Source organism: Lottia gigantea (assembly GCF_000327385.1).
Source record: "Lottia gigantea unplaced genomic scaffold LOTGIsca_13, whole genome shotgun sequence".
Classification (NCBI taxonomy): Eukaryota; Metazoa; Mollusca; class Gastropoda; family Lottiidae; genus Lottia; species Lottia gigantea.
The window spans coordinates 1,443,910-1,467,058 of NW_008707425.1; the positions used below are offsets into that span (position 1 = coordinate 1,443,910).

At 37.2% G+C, this 23,149-nt stretch overlaps 1 protein-coding gene across 1 annotated transcript; it reads left to right on the forward strand.

Annotated features, from left to right (window-relative positions):
• Positions 1-13,445: 13,445 nt before the first annotated feature.
• On the forward strand, positions 13,446-22,066 carry LOTGIDRAFT_93989 (hypothetical protein; the record flags this gene model as incomplete). Its single annotated transcript, XM_009048918.1, has 2 exons — positions 13,446-13,734; positions 21,633-22,066. Coding segments are annotated over 2 exons (723 nt in total), but the record flags the coding sequence as incomplete, so codon positions are not given.
• Between the last annotated feature and the right edge of the window lie 1,083 nt (positions 22,067-23,149).

Sequence of the window (23,149 nt, forward strand, 5' to 3'; positions counted from 1 at the left end):
ATTGGGAAGATTTTGTAGCAAATGTAGCACGCATTCTTCCAGAAGCAATTCCATCAGTATTTAAAGCTTTTCCATCTTATCTACAAAATGAAAAGAAAATTCGACGTCCACCAACTGAACGCACTTCCCCAGTTGCTCCACTGATTCTTCAAACTCAAGAAATCCCACCACATCTTCAAGCTATTGATAATAAAACACCAGTCACATCCGAAAGAGCCTCATTAAAGAGAAAATTGGAGAAAAGTACCCAGCAACTCGTCTGTTCACGAAAAAAAAGAAAGACATTGATGCAAGCTAGAAGACGTCTACAGAAAAAGAACTCAGAATTAAAAAATGTCATTGATGATCTCCGTAATCAGGCCGTGATGAGCAGCAGTAGTATAGATGTCTTAGAAGCTTGTTCTGCGGGCATACCAGACTTACTCAAGCGCCAGAAAGCTAAACTGGAAGACAAGTCTGTACCTGTCACATATTCACCAGAGCTCAGGAGCTTTGCTCTGACATTACATTTTTATTCCCCCAGAGCGTATAACTATGTTAGGAAAGTTTTCGACACTTGTCTTCCTCATCCAAGAACAATTAGTAAATGGTACCACAATGTCAATGGCGAGCCTGGGTTTACAAGCACAGCGTTTGAAGCTCTACAAATAAGAAGTGAGGCGAAAGGAGAAAAGCTGCTTTGTGCACTTATGATGGATGAGGTAGCAATACATCAGAAAATTGAGTTCGATGGCAAGAAGTATGAAGGTTACATAGACATGGGAACTCACCTGGACAACGATTCTCTGCCAGTGGTGAAAGAAGCTTTGACGATGATGGTGGTGGATTTACAGTCATCATGAAAGCTACCTGTTGGATATTTTTTGATAAATAGACTTAACGGAGAAGAGCGAAAGGCATTAGTTTTGAGTTGTATTGAGAGACTATATGAGAGTGGTGTTTTTATTACTTCCCTAACCCATGATGGAGCATGAGCTAATTTGTCCATGTTACTTAGCTTAGGTGATAATTGGGATGATCCTAATAATATTCAATCATATTTCCCTCATCCCATAAATGATTCAAAAGTATATGTATTTTTAGATGCATGTCATATGTTAAAGTTAATTCGTAATAGGCTCGCTGAGAAAGGTTCTATTGTTTCTGGTAATAGTCGTATCATTAAGTGGGATTATATTGTTTCATTGCACAAATTACAACAAGTTGAAGAACTGCACTTCAGAAATAAATTGAAAGCCAGTCACATTGAATGGTTCAAAAATAAAATGAATGTTAAATTAGCCGCGCAAACTTTGAACGAGTCTGTCGCAACATCTCTGCAGTTTTGCTTAAATGAAAATATCAAAGACTTCTCGGGTTGTGAAGAGACCATTGAATTCATACGTTTATTTGATAAGCTTTTTGACGTTTTGAATTCTCGAAATTTGAAGTCTTTTGAATGGAAGGCGCCTCTTAAACTCACCAATTATCTTTCCATAATTGATTTTTTGTCCACTGCTAAATCATATGTTTCATCTTTGCTGCAATCTAAATTAGGACCCAGTATACTGAAGAGTAATAGAAAAATAGGTTTCGTAGGCTTTCTATTGTGCATTGAGAGTGTTAAATCTTTATTCGAAGATTTGGTTTTATCAGGGAAATATAATATGCAATTTTTATTAACTTACAAGTTCAGCCAAGACCATATCGAACTCTTTTTTGGTAAAATTAGGAGTATGGGAGGGTGCAATAATAATCCTACATGTAGACAATTCAAAACGTCTTATAAAAAGTTACTTGTACATAATGATATACAAGATATTAGATCAGGAAATTGTTTGGCTCTTGAAAATGTCCCTATTTTGACTACGTCAAGCTGTATACTGTGCAGCAATGTTGATACGGAAGAGTCCGCATCTGAGTTGATTAATTCGATGATAGTTTTATGTTGCAGCCCATTCATGAAGATTACAGTTATACGCCAAATCCTCATCTCTTGTCATCTTTATCCCATATAATTGTTGCCTATATAACTGGATTTGTTGTTTTTAAATTGAAAAGTTGTATAATTTGTGAAACATGCGTCAATGCTCTGTCAGAAACCCAACTTTCACCCGTGCATTCATTGATAGCCTTGAAATCTAAAGGATCATTAACAGTTCCATCGAATGATGTTGTTGATATATGTATTACGTCTGAAAAGTTCTTCCGGCGCTATGTTTTCTCTGCTTCAATTAAGCTGACTAGTGTTAAATGTCATCAATTGGCGATTTCAATTCTTGAATCTTATATCAATAAGAACATTTTTGCCAGTCTTAGGAAGCACATGTTCGAAAATGAAGGTTTAAATAATCATTTAGTACTTTTGTTAAAGCTGTCATTGAGAAATACCTTCAGGTTCGATACTATTATGCCGGGAGGCAATATACTACTGATTTAAAGCAAAAAGTAAAAACTAATAGTCGCCAAGTTTTAAGTAAACTGGTTATATTCTCTGGACAGTGAAGAATATATAAATCAAATGGTAATGGTAAATAATCAGTTTGTTTCTGAAACCATAGTTTATATTTATATGTATATAAAATTTGTAAATAATGAATGAATATTGTTTAAATCAACTAATCAAACAACCCAATTACGTGCAAAGTGTTGTGCGGGAATTGATATTTTTTAATATCACGGCTTTATTCTCAAAATGAAGCAAAACTGAATAGTGAAAAGTGAGATATAATGAGCATCATTACATAATATTGACGTCAACTATTCTTTCTTGTTCTAGTTTTTTCGTTACATTTTATGGTAATAATATAGTTATCCATATTGTAGCAATGCCAGTTTCCGCAAAATTATTTGGATCCATTTGATTGGTTTTCTTTGAAGTTTTGACCCAACCCATTATTTCATGGTATTACATTTAGTGTTTATAATATATGATACGTTCTTTTGTATCATGATATGTGTTTATTATGTTATGTAAATATATACATCTGAATAATTTTCAGTTTGATAAATTGACGTATCCTTTTTTCTATTATTAGTGCCATTGATTCGCAAAAAAAACAGGAGCCTTTCCATTAGCTTATTGCAAGAATCACCACTTCACCTCATAATGTGCGAAGGGTTATCCTGGATCAATAACGCCGGGGTTTTCATATGGAGCGGCTATATAATTTAAACTTTCAGACAAAAAACAAAACCGATTCAAAATTAACAGTGCATATCTACATTCGTCTAGAAGAGCAGAGACATGAATAGCCTATAATAAATGAATTCACGCACAAACTGGGACTGGAGGCATCCAACTCTAAACACTTATAAGGAGCTTACCCTATCAAAATTGACAATATATGGGACACAATAACAAAAGATATTTTTTCTGCACATAAATGTAAAGCAATTAAAATATCTGCAAAAAATGGATAAAAATTTCAATGACTCCCAAATGACGTTATATTGGCTGGCTGGCTTTCTCGGCCTACCAAGATGGCGTCGCTCTAGAAAAGTTGCGTCACTCTGTTCTATGACATTGTATAGCGCAGGGCGCCTCCAGTCTATTAAAGCTCCTTGAAATAAACCAATTTTAATTATTTTGTAGAATATCTGAGGAAACATCTAGGACATAAAAAAAAAATCTGTTTTTTTAACTTTGACGAAATTCGGTGTTGAATCCTTATATCCACGAAAATAGGTTACACCACTGAATATCCATTACTTATATACAAATTAGTACAGTCTAGTAACCTAATTTCGTGGAAACCTATTTTTCGTGGATTTTCGGAAAGGATTAATAATTTACATGTGCGACATCCACATTTGCTTGTTTTGATAAACATGGGTTTTCTGTACAATATCAGCTAGTAGAATGAATCCAGTAGTTTCAAGCAAGGTAAAATCTATTAATGTATACTTTGACAAATACAAAATGGCGGATTTCAGTTATTACCAAACGTTACAATTTTTCTATTGGCCGAATTCCTTATGATCCCAAGAGGTAATCAGAATTCCACGTGTCGTCTGCTAGAATGTAGTCCAACGAATGAAGTCACATGATCAACTAGTGGATTCCGTGTCAGCAAAAAATTTCTATGGAACACAAAGTGGACCATATTCTTATGTTGTTTCAGTGACTTTTAGCAATAAATCACGTTACGTATCTTATTTTGTCAGTCACAATTTTTTTTTTTTTTAAATCGTGGTTCTTTGAAGGAATTGTCACTAGTTATAACGAATTGATATTAAAGATAAATACTCAGAGAAGTTAATTATACCACCTGGTATCCATACAACGTGTTTTTCTAGACTTATTTATAGATCAAACATTGTACACGAAAATAGGTGATGCATTCGGCCGCCGTGGCCAAATTGGTTGCTCATGAAATATGGGTCAAAGTGAAGGATTCATAAAGAAAATCAAAATAAACCAATTTTAATTATTTTGTACAATATCTAAGGAAAACATAAAAAAAAATTTGTTTTAACTTTGACGAAATTCGGTGTTGAATCCTTATATCCACGAAAATAGGTTACACCACTGTATAGTACAGTATAGCGTAAAAATAATAATATTAGTATTAGAATGTCTTTGGGATAATGAAAATATAATTTTTTGTAAATCTACATTGAGAAGAAACACATTTCTCTCCTAGAAATTTCTATTCAAAAAAGTCACAAAAATTTTGGCTGAAAATGGGCCCCTGTAAAAACAAATTACAAATTACAAATTTTGAAGACGTGTGCTTAAATGTTTATATTTTTTTTTAACGCAAAGTATTCTATAACTAACAATACTATTTTGAGGCTGCTAAAAATAGACAAATTCAAAAAACTTTTTACTTTGATCAGATAATAGAATTGGAGTATAAAATTCCGGTCTCATAATTCTTCAATTTTTTTTTATTTTACGTTTCGTACTAATTTTTGACTTGCGAGAAGGCTGTAAACACTATTTTCACGGTATGATTCGAACGCAGCATAATTTATCATCTGGGGTCATTGTTGCATTTTGGGTAAAAATGTCGTCATTTCATATAACGCATTTTCATGAGTTGAAGATAGAAATCCATTTAGTCCGTTATATCATGCAAAACATTACATTTACTATTTATATAGTACAAAGTGTAAAACATTGGCATTGTAGACCCATTTTTATCATTGTCATCTTCGGTCTGAATCATTCCTTCTTTTTCGCTCAATATTATATAGACCCACACAAGCACAAAAGAATAAAGAGTTGACCGAATTTTTCATAGACCTGATTAATAGTAAGCCGACTTAAAGAAATACGGTATTAATATCTGAAGCCAACACTGTATATTAATAAATCAATCTTACCTCCAAATAATAAAATTCGGAAATATTATTGTCCTTTTCGTCAAGTTATAATGGAGTTATTCCTTACAGACGATTTCTCATTCCCGTGAACAGCTGATCGAGCCCACAAATCCCAGCGTTTATGAAACAACCTTCACCGTGTTTCAGCCTTTTCATTGGTTGATAACCGGAGCCGTTTAGTATATATTGACCTATTTTCTTAGGAAATCCGTAAGTTTGGAGAGACCAGCATACTAAATAGGCCTCAGATATTTCAAATATACTGCAATTTTTTCATGTGCAAATAGACGATACTGGTAAATGCTTGCATTGCACAAGGGCACAAATATCCATTTAAATTCTTTTGCATCGTCATTTTTACAACCATGTTTAAGCTTACAGAATGCATGCAACAAAAGTGCTCGAGGACTATTTCATTGGCAGACTATTTTTAATAAAAGATTTTATGACAACTTAACCGTTACTAGCATACTGATAGGTCTATAGGCCCACAATATCATTCGAACATCGTCCGTCAACATTCACTGTGGAAATATAGATTACTATCACAAGTCACAAAACACCATTGGCTTGATTGTCCGAAAGGTACAGGCCTTAATACTTCATAAAGAACGCGGAATTAATTGTCTGGAACTGATAGGTATAGATCGGTAGCCTCTATCGTGCATACAAGCCAAATTTTACGCGTTTTTATTTAGTCAAGGGCAATAAATCTGAAACCGTTCATTCGTTTATTACTAATTTCAAACTTGACCGAGTTCCCACCAATATATACGTGCATACCAAGTTTCATCAAGACCAGATAAAATCTGAAGCCCCCATTGTGTATACGGACGGACAGGTGCAATATACGTCCACATTTCCATGTGGGCGAAAACAAATTTCAAAATTGCAAAATTCGGGTGAAAGGGTTTTCTACAAATTTTCGAATTTGGAAATATTCTAACTTCTCTTACACTGGTTATTTCTTACAGATTCGGAAAATGAAAGTAAGACGATCCGAAATTGCGATCTCCTGAGCCCCTTTTCTACTTTTTGCATGATTTTTCTTAAATGTTCCAAACCTGAGTTGCCACGATAGAATTTGTACAAATGTACAAGTGTTGCTGAAGCTGAAGTAGCTTCCTGTGGAAAAAAAAAATATTTGACATTTCGACTTCACACTAGGAATCTTCCGCAATAATGTATATTCTTGTTTGAGGGGACGCCTGGTTTCACACATCCTTTGAGTGCCGGAGGTATGGTAAGGTGAAGTTTCCCATTAGCACGGATGATTGTGTGACCAGACAGAGAAGACGGTTTCAATCCCAACGGTTTTCTTGAGCAGTCTTCTAATATAGGGTATCTTGCCGACGAAGAGGCTAGAAATTCGGATTGGTCAGGACGAGGGTTTGGGTTCAGCAAGGGTATCGTGGTGTATTCGGGTTTGGTCAATGATGGTTTGGGTGAAAGATTCGGGGTAGCCATTGAAATTGATAAGGACGTCTTGCAGGTGGTGAAGTTCGTTGTCGAGATGTTCGCAAATGTAGATGGCCCGTAGGTTGAGGCCTGACCCTATGCCTTTCATGAAGTGAAGCGAAGTGAAGATATTGGGTTTCCGGTATAAACTTAACCTTGACGTCTAGACAGAGAGCTGATGTTACATGATGTTCAATGGTAAATTTGATGCGAGAAGATTAATAATACTGTTTGTTGATAATTTGGGGTCAGGTGGATTCTGGATTCGGTCGCGGAGAATAGAGATGGCATCTTGGCGTGGAATATTAGTAAATAGATCTACTGAGTCCTAACTTACTCCCTTTCTGTAACTATGATAAAAAATTAAACACATCAAGCGTTTTCTATAATGAGTTATTTAGTAATTGGCATGATATATACACACGATATACTGACAGTTACATTGAGTTTAAAAATCAGATAATCTGGAATAACATTTATTCATAGCATTTATTGATTAATAATTCTCATGTATTTAATTATGAACTGAATAATAAGGGATTATTGTTTGTAATCGACGTAGGTACATACCAACCTGATCAAAAGAACTCCATTTTATTAAAAGCCTTAAAATCGATGACCAAGTCTGTAAAACCATTTGCAGATTTTCAGATAGAAACAAATATTGATATTAGAAAGCATTTATTGGATCAAATTAACAAAATTTTAAAAGGAACATATTCAAAAGATACAGATACACTAAAACCTAAAGATATTTATAATCCGCAGATTGAATCAAGATACATAAAACCGAAAGTATTTAGGAAATTGGCAAATTATTTAGACCATGAAATTAATGACGAAGATATTAAAATATATTCAAGCTTATAAAAAAATCCTGTAATAATATTAAATACCAATGTTTTCAATATAAATATGTTTATGATATTATATTTACAAATACAAAACTACTAAAACTATCCAGAAAAGAGAGTTCTTAATGCACTTTCTGTCCCTCACATGTTGAAAGTATAGATCACCTGCTCAGCTTTATCTCATCTAAACACTTACAATATTAACTTTCATCCTAAGCATGTTGACATTCATCTTGGTGTATATAATGAAATTAAGGAAAACGAAAATATCCTCATTGATTTGATAATCATATTAACAAAATATTTATATATAAATGTAAATTAAGGGAGGTAGTACCAAATTGTATTGAATACACCCGGTTCTTGAAAAGCAATATAGCAATAGAATTTCTAATAAAGGTCTAAGCATTAAAAAAACTCTCTTTTCTAAATAGTGATATACTGGCAAGATAAATCCAAAATTTTTAATACTGTTTTATGTTCTTTAACTCGCTAGTTTTGTTTTTCTCCTCTCCTATGTTTTTTCGTTTTATTTCACATTCAAGCAATTGTATTTTAAGTTATAATATAGAAACATATTGTCCATATTTGCATCTAGTATGATTAATATCTAGATATGACTGTACCGTATTGTATGTAAACAAAATGTTTTTTGTCTTCGTTTATTAATTAATAGAATTAACTAAAAAAAAAAAAAAACACACAGGTCTGTCTTTAATTGGATCTGTATGAATCTTGATAGTGGTGTGGGCATAGGTGGGTTCTTCGTTTTGGTCAAGGGTGTCAAGAAATTGTTATGAGAGATGGTGGGGTCTTTCCGTATTCGACGATAGGTAGGTGTTCTTGAGGAGGTTGTTTACTGTCTTTACATAGTCATCGTTGTTCATTACCACTGTGGACTTGCCTTTGTCAGCTGGAAGGATGGTGATATTCTTGTTATTTCTCAATTCTTGAATGGACGTTCGTTCTTGTTTGGTAAGGTTACATATCTCTGGTTTGGCTATGGAAATTAAGGCGCTCTAATTTGGTCACAGTAAAAGGTCACACGCTAATTTGTTCACTGTAATAAGGTTACACCGTAATTTGGTCACAGTAATATGGTCACACCGTAATTTGGTCACAGTAAAAAGGTCGTATGGTCATCTGATGGCAATGTCGGGACAATGTGAAGCTTGCATAAGAATACTCGGAATGCATGTACGAATAAAAGTTAATTCTTCACTGTTATTGACAGTTCTTGAAGTGCGCTCTCAAGATAGCTATAAAAAGACCCCACCGAGGCTCGAACATCGGCATTAAAATGGACGTCCAACAAAGTGCAGGTGTATTATTGGCTCCAGAATAAGCTAAGAATAACTACGAATGCTAACGAATTAATGACGATTCAGTTACGATGCCTAAGAATGCATTAAAAATTTGTTACGAATAAACTACATTTTTGAATCTAGAGTTCATGGCAAAAACTTTGAACAGCTCAAAACTTTTACCACGAATTCCCAATAATAAATTACTAGACACAATAATATGGATAACAATTACTTTAATAAATAACTTTTTTTTTATCGATATGAATGGAACTTTGTATGTATCTCGGTCGACGTTGCAATTGGCAATGGGTAGATGTTTTCGTTAGAATGTTTACTTACTGCACTTTACTCAAAAAAGCATGTCAAAATTCTGATCGTGGACACATTTATTAAACTGATCTTGGTGTACATGTGTAAATTTATGAGATCTTTTATTTATTAAGTAAAAATTGAAAGAATGTGTTTTTGATTTCGGGGAAGGGAGGGTTTAATTCTCCCAAATGTACAGGCCTAGGGTGGAGCAGACACTTTATTTAGAAATTAGGATTAAGGGTCTTGATATTGGGTTTTCTTCTGTTCTTATTCTGATCTGAAATAAGAAAATATAACTCGCCCGATGGGCGATTGTTTTTAGTTTACTATGAACAATATTATCATTAAGTTCTTATTTTTTGAATATGCGACTAACATTTTCTGCCTATAGACATGGGGGAATTTCTCTTGAAGGCTCTTATAGTGGGCATGAACTATCTTGCTTGCTCGATTGCTGGTTGTATTAAACTGGACAACAAAGGGTGCTATGCCTACATTATGATGAAAATTTAGTCCTATAGGTCTTGCTGTATTCAATGTCTCAATCCAATGGGCTTCCCTAGATTGACGGAATTTGGTAGTTTCATCTTCGGGCAAGTCAATTTCTATACGCTCAATTATTAGGGTGATGTCGTCTATTGAATGGTCGTCGAGGTTGAAATGATTAGAAACAGGCTTGTCTTTGATGTCTGACCTATGAGCATTAAAGCGAGTTCGTAAATTATTCTTAGTTTCTCCTACATATTGTTTGGGGCATTTCTTGCATGAAATTAAATATATTACATTCGAATGTTCACATGTTAGATATACCTGGATCGGGTACATTTTATTCGTAGAGTTGCTTACAAAATAATGAGTTTCTGATATAAAGGGACATGTTTTGCATCTACTGGACAAACATGGAGCACTTCTTAAACCTGGAGGTACTTCGGCATAAAGTCTGTTTTTAGCTTCTATCTGTGCTAAGGTGGAATTTTTTATGTTTCGTACAAATCGTTTAGAGTACCCACGCTCTTTCAGTTTTGAGAAAACAAAGATCTTGTACAAATTCGATGAAATCGTAAAACTTGTGACTTAATTACACCAGAAAAGGTATGTTTTGGGTGAAAGGAGCTCTTGTGCAAGAGTTGATGAGTATCAGTTTCTTTGAAATACATTTTAATATCCAGTTTATTTGTTTCTGCTATGGAATCTCCCTTAAAGACTGTGGTATTGAGAAAGTCTATGCTTTTGTCACTCACGTTTGCGGTTAGTTTGATAGAAGGATGGTGGTTGTTGAGAATTTCAAAGAATTCCCAAAACTGTTCGATAGAATAAGTCCAAACCATAAAAATGTCATCCAAAAAGCGTCCGTAAAAAAGTGGGTCAAATGGACAGAGGGGCAACACCTCACGTTATCACTCTGCCATGAAAAGGTTTGCGTACGAAGGGGCGAATCGTTAGCCCATTGCTGTCCCTGAAGTTTGTAAATATGTTTTACCATTAAATGTGAAATCGTTTCGACTAAGACAAATCTCTAAAAGCTGTAGAATTGCATAGTCGGGTCTGTTTGGATCTGGGTTTCTAGTAAAAGCTTTACGAACTGTCGTTAGACCAGTAGTGTTATCGATATTGGTATACATAGAAGAAACGTCGATAGAAATTAAAATAGCATTAGAGGGAACTCGAAGATTTTTTATTTTATTGACAAAATCGGTTGTGTCTTTAAGGTAGGCGCGATGTTGACATGCTAGAGGTAGTAAGAAATGATCAATGTATTCTGACACTGCATATGACTCACTACCACAGTCAGATATAATCGGGTTTTTATTCGAGATAAACCACTCCTTGGTTGGATTCTTATGGATTTTAGGCAAAGTGTACAAGTGTCTCTCGCGACAATCAGGTTTGGCAGACAGATAATCATATTGTTTCTGTTTGATATAACTAGTTTTGACTAAATCGGCAAGAATATTATTAATCATGTTAGCAGTTTCTTTGAAAATTGGTTTCGGTAAAATGGCATAATGTTTAGGATTATTCAGTTGATTCTCTGCTTCTGAAACGTAATCCTCCCTATTCAGAATGACACAACATGAACCTTTGTCACTCTTTTTAATAACAATGCTATCGTCTTTCTTAAGTAAGTTTAACGCTTCACGTTCCACTCGTGTGAGATTGGGCTTTTCGTGTGTTATGGAAAGGTTCACTGTTTGGCTATTCATACTAGCAAATGCTTTCAGGATGGATGGCGGTGTCCACGTGGATTTGGGAATAAACATTGTTCTAGCACCACGTGGGGGAGGTTTCGAAAAAAATGTGTGCAGCTAAGATTTCGTTGAAATCGTTCAATGGATGGTCGGAGATAATTCAAGTCAGCTATCTTTGGTGTGGAAATAAATTTAAGTCCACGGTCTAAGATTGAATGCTGAAGGGGTTTGAGAATTTTGCGGCTCAAGTTAACTACAGTTTGGCCTAGCGGTGACCTCTCAGTATTTATATCCCCAGTAATTAGTTTAAAGACTTACTCGATGCTTGAAGCTGGTGTATCCAAAACAAATAAATGCTGTTTGCTGTTTCTGGAGACCAATGAAGATTATCAACTGGTTCGAATTCTTCTTCGTAGGGTGGTTGTTGCGCTGTTGATACTGGACTCCATAATCATGTTGTTGAGAGTAAGGAGGTTCTGTTGTGCTTTCTTCGAGATTTTATTTGAAATGGGTATACATGTGAAGAGGATATTGGAGTTTGGGAAGGTTTTGTTGGCTGTGGCGATTAATTTGTGGGCTTGGTCAAAGGAGGTCTTTGGTAGCTGATCACGGTTGTTGAGGCCTACATGAAGATTACTGGTAGTAGGTTTGGGATCATGGTCGTATGATTCCAGGATTGACTGTATGTGATGGATTTGGGCACCGGGGTAAGAATGTATTTCAGTGTCTGAACTGGTTGGTATTTCGATTCAGGCTAGATGATCCAATTATTAAGGTAGATTTCTTTAGAGCAGGTAGCTTCCATAATGATTTGTCCTTGGTTTGGTTACGCAATTGACACGAACCGGTTTTCGAAATATTATCCTTTTTCAGTGTCGAGGAATGGTTATGTAATGAGGTTGAATTTGGGATTTATATAGTAGTCAGTTAATACAGGTTTTTGATTTTCTAAAAATTATTGAGTGAATCATGTCATATCTTTGATCAGCTGAGGATTAGGATTATTTTTGATTTCTTAATTAGTTGAGTCATATCTTTGATCAGTTGAGGATTATAGAAGATTATATTGGAGTAGATTTTGATTATATCTGAGTAATAATTCAGGAGGATTAGATTATCTCAGAGTACAATTTACATAAATGAAAAACATAAATAATCAGAAATCAAGAATACAAAAATATGAAATAAATAAATATGAGAAATATTTGATAAAATAAGCGGGATTAGTGAATTGTAAATTGATTAGAACTAACTTTGAATTTTGATTATACCCGAGTAGTAATTTAAATGGATGGATTATCTCGGAGTATAATTTACATGAAAGAAAAACATAAATAATGGCAATTAAATTTACTTGGTTAGATTAAAAGATTAATGCAAATTTTGTTGAAGAAAGTTTGTTATATACACGAGAAACAAATGTCAAAATACTAACGTATACAATATATACAAAAAAACATTTTGTTCTAGTAAGTACAGAATATCGGATTTCAAATTTAAAGTGACAGCTCGGTAATTTCTGTTTGGAACATCAAGGCATTATAAGTATTACGTAGAATGATTATGTTATTTGAAAAAATAAATGAAGGTTTTACCTTCGATTTCGGTTTTCTGTTCGACGTGTTGGGGTTGCCTATATCGTACCAGTGGCACGACTTCGGCAACTGGTGGTACGACATCGGCAACTGCGTAAAATTAAACTGGTAATCTAATTTGAATTTTAGCCGCCATTTTGATATGTAGAGAAGGCTAATTTCCCTTCAATCTTGTAGGCCTAGTAAGCATTTGACATCCTTAACAGTATATTGACTACATGTATTTTCTTTTTCGTTTTTCAGGAAACCACCCACAGCTTCAAATTGGACTACCGAAGATCTCACCCACTGCCTTGCAGAATCAAAAACCAACAGCATCAGCTTTAATGCAGCGTCACGAAAGTATGGTAAACCTAAACATACTATCCGTAGACATAGGGCTAAAGGTGCACCACCAGTACTACCAAAACAGAAGATGAATTAGCCAAACATATCAAAGATCTCGACGTTATGCTTTTTGGCTTAACTATCAACGATTTGATCAATCTTGCATATGATCTGGCCGTAGCCAACGGTGTGGCTGACCGATTTAGCAAGGAGAAAAAGTCCTCATGGAAGAAGTGGTACTATGCCTTCATGAACCGACATCCAAAGCTAACTCTCCGTTCGCCCGAGGCGAGGACACAAAACCGTACCAAGGGATTCAACAGAAATAATGTGTATGAGTTCTTTGATAAATATTATGCAATAAAAGTGAAACATGGAAATCGTCAAAATATCAAAAGCTCACAAATGAAGAAAAAAATAGAATTGAAGGTAAAATAACGTTATTAGAATTAAAAAAATGTCTGTCGAAAATGAAACTGAATAAATCGCCAGGTCTTGACAGTTACACTGTAGAGTTTTTTAGATTCTTCTTCAATGAAATTGGGCTCTTCTTGCTTAATTTAATCAATTTTGGTTATGAAACTCAAAGGTGTTATAACATGTATCCGAAAACCAGAAAAATCACGCCTGTTTCTGAAAAACTGGCGAATAATCACTATTAAATACACCATACAAAGTAACACCTGCATATGTATAGCAGAGAGAATTAAATCAGTTTTATCATTTATCATTTCAACTGACCAAACTGGATTTATATCTAGTCGTCATATAGGAGAAAACACAAAATTGATTTACGATATCCTTTTTGAAACGGCAAAACAAAAAATACCAGGTCTCTACTAATAATCGATTTTGAGAATGCCTTTGACACTATAAATTGGGATTTCATGCAAAAAGCATTAAACTTTTTTAATTTTGATCAATCTATAAAACGCTGGGTTGATGTATTCTACACAGAAACTGAATTTTTATTACAAATTTAGGGAATATGATTGAAACAAATTATTATGAATAGATTAAAAATGCAAAACAGCTATTGGCATTGTGGTCATGGCGACCACTGACACTAATAGGTAGGGTTTGTGTTATTAAATCATTGATTTGTCCTAAATTTATTCACCTTCTACAATCACTACCTAATCTTCTTCTTGTTGGTGGATGGTGTCCGCTTCGGAGAAATTCCATATCGCAGACGTTGAGTAGGGAGCGGGTTGCTCCCATGGTTTCTTCTGGTTCTTCTTCTGTAGTCTTGATACTGCGTTCTTCTTCTTTCTTGGCGATCTATCGAGAACTAAGTCCCCAATGATCGCCACACCTACAGAGGAGCGGGGCGCTCTTCTGATGTGCTACTTTATGTGATCATTCGTGACTCACTAAGAAAATTATAGACTGTCACACAGATTGTTGACATACCCTCTCCCGTATGGGACAGAATATTCTTCAAGGTGCCAGCCTATATCTTTTTCATTATCTCGACCAGCGATTTTCTTAATTCCCTTAGTTGCTCACAATGGATTAACAGATGTTCTGCGGTGCCAGCTTCACCACAGGGACATAGCTTTAGTTCGTATTTGTGATTTCGTACCTCACCCATCATTCTCAGACGGGCGACCGTTCGACAGATCTGTCGATTGGGGTGGTGTAAAAACACTTTACTGCTAATGCTATCGTTTAATCGGAAGCGGAATGCATTAGCATCTATGAGAGTTGCCTCCCATGTCGATTTGATGCTTTTTGTGATCATGCTTCTTATTTCCGATAAACTGTAGTCTATCCGGTCAATCTCCGATAGTCCTAGTCCTATTCTTGCGAGTTCATCTGCAATTTCGTTCCCTTGTATGCCGACATGAGACGGGATCCATGCCAACTCGATTGATTTGCCTTGACTATGTACAAGTGAGCACGCTTGCCTGATTTCATCCACTAGCTCCGCTTGGGAATTAGAGGAATCGTTGAGTATCGATGTCAGGCTACTTAGCGAGTCGCTTAGTACTACATAATTTGAATGATAGTGGCCCGCGGAATATTTCACTGCGTAGAGGATTGCAAGCATCTCTGAAGTGTACACTGAGCAGTTATTGGGCAATCGCTTGCTAATTCTTGTGCTGCTCGAGGGGACGTAGATCCCCAATCCCGTTGTAACATCATCCGGGTTATGTGAACCATCAGTATAGATACGTATGCTTTCCGACCACCTTGCATCCATATGAGTTAAGGCGATCATTCGAGCGATGCAAGGATCGTCCCGTTTCTTATCCAATCTCGAGGCGAGAGAGGTGTCGACAATGGGGGGCGAAACCGTCCAAGGAGCAACTTGGGAAAATACAAGAGGCTTTATGGGCAATCTATCTAGCCCATATTTCCGAACGGAATCCCGAACTGACTGTCTGAAGCTTATCATTTTCTTGGCGTGCCTGAACCTCGCGGTCTCGAGGTAGGTAGGAGATGATCCTCCAAGGTGTTTCAACTTTGACCAGTATCTAAGGGCTAACTCCTCTCTGCGGATTTGTAGAGGAACCTCACCAACATCTTGGAGTAATGACTCCGTTTTTATGCCGATGCCTGCTCCGGTGGCTAGTCGGAGGGCTTTTTGCTGTATGACATCTAACTTATGAAGGAGCATTGGTCTGGCGGTCATGAATGCCTGTGAACCGTAGTCCAAGATGGGCCGGATCAGCGCACGATAGATCATCATGTGTGTCACCACATTGGCGCCTCATTCATTGCCAGATATATTCCTCATTAAGTTCAGCACAAGTTGGCATCTGTTTGTGATGTTTTTAATGTGAGGTTCCCATGAGAGTTTTCTATCGAAGGTTACACAAAGTAGCTTGGTTTCACTAACGAATTGAATACGTTCGCCGTCCAATACTAGTCGCATGTCGGTCAACTGGGGGTCTTTACAGACCAACATTCCTACCGTTTTGGCTTTGGATATTCTGAATCCCCAGTCATTTGCCCACTTTGCAAAGCGATCCAAACATGTTTGGATCCGCATTTGGAGGTTCGTATATAACGTACCATTCCCCCAAAAAGTGCTGTCGTCAGCAAACATCGCGATCTGACATTTGTTTGACAAGTATTTGGGGTTGCGGAAATCATTGACCATTATGCTAAACAAAGTGGGGCTAATAACCGAGCCTTGGGGCGTGCCATTTTCCAAACTGAATTCTTCGCTGAGACTCTTTCCTATGGTTACACGTATCTTCCTGTCCGCAAGAAAACTTGCTATCCAGTTGTGCATACGACCACCTATTCCTAGTTGGCGCAGCTTGTGCATCAATCCATCTGTCCAGACAAGATCGAAAGCTTTCGTTAGGTCTACGAACACTGCACAGAGGAACCCAGAACTGTTCAATGTCTTAGACAATGCGTGTTGTAGCCTAACTATGTGATCCGCCGTAGATCTGAGCTTTCGGAACCCACTTTGATTCTTGTCTAGAAGATTATTACTTTCTAACTAATACCGAAGACGATGTGTTACCATCGTTTCGAGGATTTTGCATAACGTGGATGTCAGGCTGACGGGTCTGTAAGACTCCGTTTTATTGGGATCTTTCCCTGCCTTTAGGATAGGTATAATGGATGCCGTCTTCCATTTGTCGGTACGTGGCCATAGGTCCAAGATTCGTTAAAGAAATCCAGTAGGATTTTCGAAGCTTCGGGGGGCAATTTCTTCAACATCGAGTACTTGACTTCATCCTCCCCAGCTGCACTGTCTTTTTTTAGACGAGAGAGCTTTCTGAAGTTCATCAGACGTGAAAGGGAGATTCAGTGGATCGTTTTCATCTATGTGCGTCAACACATTGGAATGGTCCACTGCGAAGTTAGTTTTTCGATTCATGAATTCGGGGGAGTGGTGTTTATCACTACTCGCGTCAACAAAGCTCTCAGCCATAAGGTCTGCCTTCTGTCTATCGCTCTCTCCTACTCTGTCACCATAGGTTACTACGGGGATTTCGCGGGTAGATTTAGTGCCATTCATCGATTTGATTTTGGCCCAGACATCCCTGATCTGGGTATGCTGGTTTAGCGTTTGACAGAAGTCATGCCAGTGACTGGTGCGAGCCTCACTGATGACTTTCCTGGCGTTCTCTGTGGCTTCCAAGTATGCCCGTTTTGTTTCGGTGTTGAGGTTGTGTTGAACACGACGTAGTGCTTTCTTTTACTGCATTTTGGCAGGCGTCCGACCACCAGGGCTTAGGACAAGCCCTGTTTTTACCAGAGGTTCTAGGGATAGCGTCCTTGGCTGCCTCCATGAGGACCATGGTGACATTGTTGGCGTAGACATCAACATCGGCGCCCTGTATATCCTTTACGTCCCACTGCGAGCAGTTTTCAGTAAATTTAATCCAATCTGCCTTTGCGATTCGCCATTTTGGTTTTCCAACGGTACCTTCCGTCTTTATTTGACCCCTGTAAGTGATATCTATTAATAGATGATCACTTCCCAGCGTTTCAGTCGAACTGACCTGCCACTCACAGTTTGAAGCTATATTAGATGTTGCGATAGTAAGGTCTAGATGAGACATCACCCCAGAAGAGTTATGAATCAAAGTAGGCCTCCCATCGTTAAGTATGCACATGTCGTTATCCTCAATGAATTGGAGTAACCCCTCTCCTCGCTCGTCTTGCTTGTACGATCCCCATGCGTTGTGTTTAGAATTGAAATCACCACAGAACAGGACGTTCCGGTGTGATATCTGTTCGCAGAGGTTTCGATACGAGCTTGGTTCAATGACATTCTTACCAGGCGGCAGATAAACATTGACTATTGCAATTTTGCTTCCATCGGCAAGCGAGAGGGACACTCCGTTGACTTCGAACTCCGTACTGTGCAGGACTAGTGTTTGAAATGATAGTTCGTCCTGACATAGATTGCGAGTCCTCCACCGAAACATTTGCTATGGGCACCAGGCCTATCCAGTCGAGATAAACGATATCCGGGCAATATTGTATCTTTAACTCCAGGATAGAGCTTGGTTTCTTGGAAGCAGAGAACGTCGTACCTTGTGGTACTTAGAAATTTAATCAGTTCAGTGAGCCTGGCCCGAAGGCCATTCAGGTTATGCTGCAGGATTTTGAGACTGCGATCCATTGCGACAGTACTAAAGATACGAGTCTAATCCTGTTCCGTTCGAGGCTTTTTTTATTCGTCCTGCCAGTCGTGCCCAGGGGTTAAGCAAGTATTAGAGTTGGAGTGCTCAGATCGAACATTCTCTTCCAATACCTCCTCCTCTCCTTCGCTCACTTCTGGGTTGGACTCTGAGTCATAAGCCGTTGTGTTTGAATTTTTCGGCTTTAGATGCGCACCAGTCCTACTTGAATTTGGAGTTGATGGCATCGAAAGGATGCGACCTCTATTGACCGTTCTGACGTAGTTGACAGCTGATCTGCTGTTAGTTGTGTCGTGGGTCAAGGTCTCAGGAGACGATTCAGGACTTCCTCGTGCTCCCTTTTTCCTTTTTCGGGAAACGTCCGTTTGGTTACTGACTGGGATGGAGAGCTCCTTAAAGTTCTCAACAGAGTTTTTGACGGCCTGAATGATCTTCGAGCCAACCCTGTGCCTATCATAGCCTTCGTCGGAGTTGGCAGCTGTTGCAGCAATTTCTGCAACGTCCAGCATCAAATTTAGAAAACTCTCCGCATCCAGGAACACTGGTGTGAAACCACACCCCTTAGACACTATTGGGGGACGCTTGTTTCCAATACTGGATTTGACTTTTTTGGCTTCTCAACCTTAGAAGAAAGATCTTTCTTCTGTGGTTTCGTTGCCTCAAAGCCTTCCCGTATTTTCACAAGAGCTGTTGCCTCTTTGAAGGATATGGCCATCTTAGCTTTTACCTTTAGTGTATGTTTGACCTTCTTCAACTTAGGACAAGTTGGGTCACCTGCCATGTGCCTACCATTACAGGTGGCACACTTTGAATCCGGTGCCTTGCATGCCTCCGTGGAATGCGCGCCTCCACATTTGCCGCATTTTGGTGTCCCTCGGCAGTGTTTGCCAAGATGACCAAAATTTTGGCATTTGTAGCAGCGGCGGACCCCGTCCACGTAGGGGTAGGTATTCCGGATCAGGTAGACGATTCCGATCTGTCTTGGAATTTGCCCTTTCGGGAACGATATTACTACCGTTCCGTCTTCGGCTCCTTCCTTAACTTTGAATCGCCGTACACTAGATACGTTATACTCCCTCATGAAGGTCTTCTAACAATTCCTCCTCAGAGTAAGCAGATGGTATCCGATACACAACGCATCGGTCTGAGCTGACCGATTGCGGTAACCCCATCCTCGACTTTCTACCGAGTAGGCTGTCCTTAGTTAGTGCGATGTCCGCGCTTTCCCTCGCCTGGAAAGCTAAGCGAACCGATCAATTGCCTAAGATCTTGACCATTGGGAATCCGGCAATTCCCCAAGATCTAATTTCCCGACCGATTGCTGTTGCCTTACATCCTTTGAATGTAAGATCCTCCTCGGGTCTGACAAGAACTACATGATCATAGGGCTTGTCTGGCGTGGCTTTGGGGAAGGTTTTTGGAGTTGGAGTACTCTTAAACACTTCCGCCATAGTACGAGCATCAGCTTTTGGGCTTTCCATTTTACCGACTAGAGTAAATAGAAACGGTAATTAAGTATTATGACTGACTAGAGAGTAGAATTCAGTATAATCTTACTTTGATCCGGGCGGATCTAACGACCAAGATAGTATGATTTCAAAGAAATCAGAGTTGTGAATAATTCACAAAAGACCAATTCACTAAAACACTAGGAATAATCCAACACAAAGCGGCTATCCAAATAGTTAGAAGTAATCACTTAAATCCAAAGAAATCAGCAACCACAAAAATATGCAAGATGAATTAATAAATTCAGGTCACAAATCACAATTCACAAATAACTAAACACTTTTAAGTCCAGCAAAAAGCAGCTATCCTAATATCGATTAGTAATTCAACACTTGTAAGTGACAATAATGACACTAATTAGTGGAGCAGATAATTAGTCTTAACACTTCGAGTGCTCAACCAATTATGAGTACCTAATCCTACTGAATCAATATTTAAAGACATTGAAGGACTATTTTATAAATTTATTTGGAAAAACAAACCAGACAAAATAAAACGTGATAGACTAAAACTTAATTATGATTATGGAGGATTAAGAGCACCAGATATCAGGACCTTTAATCATTCACAAAAAATTGCTTGGATCAGACGTCTATGGGAGAACTATGATAAATATAGATATATAACAAACAACACCCCAAAATTTATGAAAAGTTATTTTCTTGTGGTCCATACTATTTAAAAACCCTTAACATTGAAAACCCTTTGTGGAAAGATGTGTTTAATTCATGGACTTTATTTTGTAATAATGTCAACAATGAACAAATGGTGTCAAAGACAAATTCATCATGGTATACAATCCCAAGCGACTTATTTATAAAGGAATGGTATGATAAAGGTTTACGATTTGACTCTGATCGTCAACGGGATATAAAGGGTGATCTTTATCTTTCCGATGAACTAAGAAAATTATATAAATTAAAAAAAGCACATATCTAGATTATGAGAGATTAAGACGTAAAGTTTTTTTTATATTCTGACAAAAATCAAATTTCAAAACAAGTAGGGCAAGTTCAACCGATATACTACACTGCTCTCTTTGGTAATATGAGTAGTCGCCATATATATGATATATTACCAAATAAGGATACTATTATCAAAAAAATGAATTGAAATGGCAAGAAATCTATCCTAATTCTATTTTCAATTGGAATGAATTATATGATATAGCCAAATTAACAATACATATTCCAAAAATAGTCGAAATGCAATATAAAATTTTATTAAGAATATTGAATATTACTGACGTCTATTTAAGATGAAAATATCTAAGATAAAACTATGTACTTTCTGTGAAATGTTGGATGAAACATATGAACACTTAATTTTACAATGTAAAGAAGTAGCACCATTATGGGAGTCACAATAAAAAAGTTGTACCAAGAAAATGATAAACTGTAATATTTCTACCTATATTTTGTAATATAAATTTCCTTGATGTTTTTTGTTTTATTTTATTCAGATGTTCTTTGGAGACTGTCCAGTGATTATGTGACTTCGTTCTACATTTCGGTTGGAGGGCCACCTCTAACTTAGATGGCCAGCGAAGAACTACCGTATTAAATTTTTGTTTCTATAAGTTATCTACATTGTATATTGATTGTATGTTGTACAGAGTCGAAATAAAGGTTTTAAAAAAAATATCATGCAATAGTTGAAAAATACAATATGGATGAAACCGCCCACTCAACCGTCCAAACTCCATCGAAGGTGGTTTCAACAAAAGGCAAACGTCAAGTTCGAATACCACTGGTATCCCTTTATTTCAAACGAAAGCGTATGACTGATAAACTCAAAGTCGGCGCCCCAGAGGGAACTTCCAACTCTTGCACATCGTCTTGCTGGATCGATAAAGATGTGTTTGATGAATGGCTTACACACTTCATCAAGTGTACACAATCTTCCAAAGACAACTTGCACCTACTACTTTTGGATGTCCATGGTTCGCATACGAAAAACTTGGCGGAAATTAATCTCGCAAGAGAGAATGTCATTATGCTACCATTTCCACCCCATCCAACAATTAAGATTCAACCCCAGGACGTCAGTTTCTTTAAATCCCTTAAAAACTGGTATAACATTGAAATAGAAAACCTTCTCCGGGTGTCTAGGAATCCTAGCACGGTGGGCTTACGGTCATACCTGTTTATAACATCAGCAGTCAAAGCTGCGGCCACCACTACTCGTAAAATATCTGAGAAATGCAGATGCTGGCCATTACGAGGGGTCGTGACGACAAAAAATACTGACATTTCTCCTTTGCCGAAACAAAAAAGCAAACATCATAAGCAGACGTATTTATCGCAAGTTTTAACGGACAATCCATACAAAAATACGGAAGCATATTAGGGCCATTCATTTCTTTTTTTTTTGAATTTTCAAGTTAGTATGTTGAATTTTCAAGTTAGTATGTTAAATTTTCAAGTTAGTAACTCGAATTTTCAAGTTAGTTACTTGAATTTTCAAGTTAGTATGTTGAATTTTCAAGCTAGTATGTTGAATTTTCAAGTTAGTATGTTGAATTTTCAAGTTAGTATGTTGAATTTAGTAATGATAGATGATATCTAAAGTGAATGTTTTTTATACGCCCACGTGAAATTTGGAGCGTATATTGCCGTCCGTCGGTTGGTCCGTCAGTCAATCCACAATTGCTCGTAAACACTCTACAAGGCACAATTCTTTATGGGTATCAAACAAAGTTACCAATGGGCGTATAAATTACCTTACAAACTATGTTCATTTAATAAATTCATGAAAACGGATTCTTGCTTCACTAACAGGAGGAGAGTGGGTTGAAAAAGGATAATCCATAAGTCGTACCGGTGGGTGCATATGCCGACATACGGTACAAAGTGGTACGACTTAGGACAGTGGTTTCCTAAGTCTTACCTATATCCGATATATTTTTATTAGCTATAAAATATATATATATATGACTTATTAGAACACTTTAGTTGGTGTACACCTATAGAACCAACCCCATTCGTTTACAGAAAGGTGGTATTGGCTCCCCTACTACAATATATACCGAAAAGGGCGCTTGTATTCCTAGGGGGTACGACATTGGCGACTCTCCCATTTTATTTTTAAAATTACCAATTGAAAATTTCCTTGGAAATGTTCCACATGTACAGATCAAGATGTCGATATTCATTCTGCATTAGACAACAT